The sequence below is a fragment of the Procambarus clarkii genome, chromosome 14 (genome assembly GCF_040958095.1).
Source record: "Procambarus clarkii isolate CNS0578487 chromosome 14, FALCON_Pclarkii_2.0, whole genome shotgun sequence".
In the NCBI taxonomy this organism is placed as follows: Eukaryota; Metazoa; Arthropoda; class Malacostraca; order Decapoda; family Cambaridae; genus Procambarus; species Procambarus clarkii.
In genome coordinates this window covers 40,161,767-40,167,766 of record NC_091163.1, presented here as the reverse complement: position 1 = coordinate 40,167,766, position 6,000 = coordinate 40,161,767, and the positions used below count along the sequence as shown (strand labels likewise).

At 41.1% G+C, this 6,000-nt stretch overlaps 1 protein-coding gene across 1 annotated transcript in view; it reads right to left on the bottom strand.

Moving 5' to 3' along the window:
- Positions 1-3,955: 3,955 nt before the first annotated feature.
- The window catches only part of LOC123770886 (proton-coupled folate transporter), a 30,956-nt gene continuing 28,911 nt past the window's right edge, over positions 3,956-6,000 (bottom strand). The window contains exons 6-7 of the mRNA XM_045763073.2: positions 5,506-5,662; positions 3,956-4,718 (exon numbers count right to left, since the gene is read on the bottom strand). Of these exons, the coding sequence (XP_045619029.1) occupies positions 4,298-4,718; positions 5,506-5,662 (578 nt within the window). The 3' untranslated portion in view covers positions 3,956-4,297. The remainder of the gene's footprint in view (positions 4,719-5,505; positions 5,663-6,000) is intronic.

Sequence of the window (6,000 nt, the reverse complement as noted above, 5' to 3'; positions counted from 1 at the left end):
TTCCCAAACAATTCGAAATACACAAGTTACCCCAAAGTTCCATATTAGTTAGGCAACTTCACAAATAAATATTTGATGGTGAGAACCCTGGAAAGGACTATATATATAACGCTGAAAAATGCTATATAGCATTCCCCCTAGCTTATTACGGGCTCACCATAGCCCGTGCTACATGGAACTTTGTTCCAGGTAGCGAATCTTTAACAACAACAACAACAACTCCTAGCTTTGCGGGGGCTTTCACGACTAATGTGATGCAGGAGACAGTCGAAGCTGATTAATAACGATACCTCACAGTTGGATCCTTGATTTCCGGGAAAGCGGAGATGGTGTTCCAACAGACACGTCCTCATCTGATTCATTAGATGAAAAAAGAGCAAAGGTAGTGGATCGCGGAGGTAGAGTTCTTGAAGGTTGAGTAGCAGCAGTAGGTACTGCAGCAGGAGAGTCTTCATAGTCTAGAGGGTCAGACCAAGGGTTAATTGCAGCTGAATTACTACCTACCTCTGGGTCAGGTGAAGGGCCAGCAACAGCTGGAGAAACGGGTGGAGCAGGAGCTGACAGTAGGTCTGAAATCGTGGCCGCGTTCACAGTGATGTCACGGCTAACAACTGGAGCAGTAGCAGAAGTGGAGGGTCTTAGGAGCCAGAGTCTTGTTAGCTGAAAGTACTAGAACAAGAGCGGAAGTCTGCATTGAAATGGCAGAATCGTCGTCGGGTGAAGAGTCGGCATCCTCTACAGGGTCAGTTGCTGGAGTTGAACCTGGAGCGTTGTAGACTTTACCAGGAACATTGAAGGTAGGGAGACCGTTCGCTTTGTAAAGAATTTTCAGAATTCTCACAAATTCTCGGGGGTTAGTGCCAGCAGTCATTCTGGCCGTCGATGTCAAAGTTTCACTGTGCGTTTTACAGTGATTGGTCGGGATGGGGTGGAGCCGGCGACGGTTGACTCGATGAGTGGCTGGTTGGTTTGGAGCTGGGCCCCCAATGGCTAGTGGTAGCAGTAGCAGTGGTTTGTCCTCCCTGAAGCACCGGGAAAATGGCGGCTTGAACGTTGTAATGTGAAGTTGAGGTGGTCACTGATTGGTTTGTTGCATCAGAGGTACTGGCTCCGGTGGAAGATGTGGTTTTTCCATGTTCTTAATGACTTCTCGTCTATGAGGAAAACGAATGGAGATTGCAAGATGATCGCCATTGCAAAGTAAACAGCATAGTGTTTCTGACGTGAAGATAGAATAATGGTGATCAGCTGAGCTGAAGCTACACGTCTGAATTCGCTGGTTACATTTGTTTGTGGAGTGGGTGTACTCGTAGCACCGGAGGCACTGGTTGACCATGTGGAAACGTTCCATCTTCACACGGAATGGAGGAATGTGGATACAGAAGCTGTAAACACCGTTTCTGGTAGCCAGAGTAGCCGAAGCTACGGTCTTGAAGGTCAGCTTCAGGGAGCGATTTCTGTTGAAGAAGTGAGCTTCGTGAAGCCCTAAGCCCGGGTTGGATTCCTTGAAGTCGTGCATGAATGTTTTTTCATTTGCTTCATCTTGTTCCACGACCCATTGACTGAGATCATGAATAATGACAGAGTGTGCAGTCAGGTACTGATGTGGGAAGTTGAGATGAAGGAAAATGGGCGCTACAGAGCAGAAGTTTGTCGACTTCCTCCTCACTATAAAAGAAGATGGCCGTGCCTCCCTGTCTGATGTCGTTAGGTGTCACTCCCGCAACGTCTTTAAATAGCTTCAGGAGGATGTCTTGGAGAACGGGTGCTCATCACGGGGCGTTCCCCGGATCTTCTAGCATTTTTGGCGCATGGTGAACTTCCTGGTGGCCGATGGATCTCTCTCAAAGACTACACGTCACTGGAGATGGCCTCCCGTCTCTACGCAAGTTAGGAGTGCAATCTAACAATCTAGAGTGATGCAAGTCTTGCTGCCTATTATTTACCGTCGCTACAGTGCTAGGTGCGAGTGTGTGCTGGAGCAACGGGAATGTTTACACACAAATTTGAAATATAATAAATTTCTTTTTCAGTTTCATTAAACAATAGAGATGTTATGCAAAACTTGAAAATTTCCTGAGTTATTTTATAATTTATTGAAAGAATTTAGTTTTGTTTTATTAGTTTTATAAAATTGTAATATCAATATAGCTATAGATTAAGTACTAATTGTAATTAAGAAGCAATAAATGCTATTTACATGCTTGTCCGCCTACACTCACAAGGTCGTCTGTGGTCGTAGTTTTCTATACAGATTTTCAGGCAAACTCTAATATTCACAATATTTTGGTGCGCTGCTGGCGATTAAGTGTATTTATGTATTATGCCGATGGTCAGCAATGTACTTATTACATTTAGTATTAAAACGTACTGTCTATTCGGAGGATGGGCTGTGCCCATCTCGCAGCTCATCTTAAGCCTTACCTTGCTAATTTGCCTTGAAACACGACCAGGCAATTGGTGAATAACGGTGATCAATTGAAGACTGTGTCCTGTACACTCTTCGAATATATTATGGGATTTGTGAAATTTAAAGTTTTATTAAATGGATTTGAGGCCAACATCTATATAAGTAAAAATGGAAATGTTCGTTTGTTCAAAATCGCTAATCTCCGAAAGTTCTTTACCGATTGCTTTGAAATTTTCACACAATGTTCCATTCGCATCCGAGCGGGTTTATATATGTATAATATATTGATATCACGTGTGTGACGGAAAAAAACATGCTTTTTTTAAAAAATGTGTTTTTTCACGTGGGAGATATCTTCGAAACCTCTTTACCGATTGCTTTGAAATTTTGACACAACGTTGCATTTGAATAGGCGCATCTTTTTATATATTTCCTATATACATGCCTCACCTGTGACAGGAAAAACATGCTTTTTTATAATAAGCGCCATCTGTTGGACATAAGAGCAACACACGCTGTAATATACCAAATTTCTTCCCTGATTGCTTTGAAATTCTGACACAACGTTCCATTCGAATATGTGCGTGTTTTTATATGCCTACTTTATAGATGCCACAACTGTCATAGGTAAAAACATAATTTAAAAAAAACAGCGCCATCTGTTGAACGTATTTGCAACACACACGCTATACTTAATATGTTATGAATTCCATTTCACTGTTTCCGATTGCATTAATAAATTGAATTTTCATATATTTCGATTTATTTTAATTTTGATTTAATTATTTTGTGTGATATGTTGTAGGAATTGAGCTGTGTTGCTTACCACACCGTTCATTTCGTAAGTATAGGTATAGATACCACACACCTGTGACAGGTAAAAACATGCTTTTTATGAAAAACAGCGCCATCTGTTGCACGTAAGAGCAACTCACGCTATACTAAATATGTTACGATCCCATTTCAATGTTTCCAATTTCATTGATAAAATGAATTTTCATAGATTTCAAATTATTTTCAATTTGATTTAATTATTTTGTGTGACTTTGCATTGGAATTGAGCTGTGTTGTTTACCAAACCTTTCATTTCGTGAGTATAGTCCTTTTTTTATTTCTTCAATTTTTTCATTTCGATTTTTAATTGTTTTTCCTTATATTTCAGTGATGAGAACATCAGATCATTTGGGCATGCATTGGACGAGGGAGTGGAAAATGGCGGGGAGGATGAGGGGACGGGGGAGTGGGGAATGGTTAGGAGGACGAGGGGACGGTGGAGTGCGGGGACGGTGGAGAGGACAGAGGGATGGGGGAGGGAGGAAATGGTGGGAAGGACGAGGGGACGGGGGAGTGAGGAATAGTTGGGAGGACGAGGGGACGGGGGAGTGAGGAATAGTTGGGAGGACGAGGGGACGGGGGAGTGAGGAATAGTTGGGAGGACGAAGGGACGGTGTGGAGGACTGGGCGACAAGGGAAAGGTTGCTGAGCCACAGCAACGCGTGACCGGGTACAGCTAGTTATTAATATAAAGGGGTTATGATAAGCCAATATTACGAATTGTTTATTTGTCAAAAACATATGTAAAATAAATATTTCAGATGGGCCTTGCGTTCTTGGCGGCTTGTAGCCTAGTAGTCTGAGTGTAGGGCGTGACGTCACTACATATAAACTCAAATAAATATATACCGGGGTACCATATGTAGTTAGTTTTGCGAGTACCTTTCGCCTTTGGGAAGATAAAAAAATATATATCACCCTGGAGAGCCTCACAAGGCTCTCCAGTGTACATTTATATGTTGTTTTCTCTTATTTATGTATATAAATAATAATAATTTACTTGAGAAGTCAAATGATCTTTACAAACACTTTAAATATTGCTAGCAGTGCTTTTCATCCGCTGGTCTCTGAAGCAGTGATCTGATTATCACTCATTCCACTTGAGTAGCACCTCACCTGACCTTCTCTCCTATCTCTTTCCTTGCTCTTGGGCCTCACCGATATTTGATTGCACATGTTTGAAACTGTCGATTTCCCATTACAATTTATTCCAAGAGATAATCCGCTTTTACCATTTGGAAGAAAACTTGAAACTGGTATTTGTTCAGAGGTTATTTTACCACCGGTTTGTTGAGGTGGGTACTTTTGTGTGATGCTAATTACTTCCGGACTGCTAACTATCTGCGCTATGGACTTGAGGGTGACAGGGGCACGTTTCTTAAGGAACCTCTTAATACCTTTTTCATTTTTCTTAGTTTTAGCCTCAAGGTCCTCAGTGCTGTACGACGAGGAGTGACTCATCAGTTCCACCAGACTTGAAAAGAAAATAGAAGAGATTATTAAATAAGAATGAATGACGCAATAAGTGAAATAGAATATTTTATGTATTAAACCTAATCTGATCTTATTAATATTTGTAAAAATTATATTTGTAAAGTTAGGGTTGAGCTGAACTTCTATGTAAGTTATTCTCTCGAAAAAAATTAACATAGAAGGACCATACTGGTCCCTGGTGTTTGGTGAATGTAGATTGGCCTGCATTCCCAGGAGGTGAAGGTAGCTCAGCCTGCATTTCTAGGAAAGGTAGAGGGAGCATCACCCTGTGCCTCTGCAGGGAATGCAGAGGCACAGGTCGATGGAAGAAACGATTGAAGTCTTTAAGTGGATGAGGGTGTTGAATAGGAGTGACATGAACACGGTCTTGAAACTTATCAGACAAACTCTCAGAACCCACAGGAATGCCAATAAGCTAGAACAGCTCAGATTCAGGAAAGATTTGAGGAAGTATTGGTTAAGCAACAGGGTGATAAATGAGCACAATAGGTTGCTGGCTATTACACAAAAGAGGTACATGGTATAGCTAGCTTTAACAATAGACCTGATAGACCAGGGAAGAGATTAGATCTTATAGTAGTTCCCACCCAAAATCGGTCAACAGCCTCGCAGTGTGTTTCCTACTTGTAATGATTTATAATGAACACTGACTTTCAAAAAAGTGACTTTGAAGTTTGACTTCCAGTAAAGTGATCATTATGTATAACTTAAATGAAAGTAACCACAAAGATTGACTTACAAAAAAGTGATTATGAATAATGACTTACATGAAAGTGACCATGATGATGACGTTGAGACCGGCACCAAAGAAGAACTGGGCAGCGGGGAAGGTGTCGACAGTGTTGTAGTAGAGAGGAGAGTAGGCAGCGTAGCCCATCATGGGCATCAGTCCGTTGAGGGCCGCCATCACCGCGTTGATGCGACCTGATCAACATCAATCATAAGTTATGCTATCGACGTATTATAGGAACCTGTCCTCAGAAAGACGGTACCCTGGAGGTAATCACTTCAAAACCACTGTGTAACTAATACTATTATCTATTTCCTGTCCATGGTTAGTTACGGTTAGATTAGGTTCCGTTATGTTTGGTTATATTAAAAGTGTATTATTCTGAAATATGCGAAATATGAAATTCGAAAACTATTTTAGAGTATCCCCTAGAATTTGACTTAAAAAATCCATATTCTTCAGATCGTTTCAAAGAAGACGAGTTCAGCAAATACTTTTTTATATTTTAAACTAACGAGTTATGATAAAATAA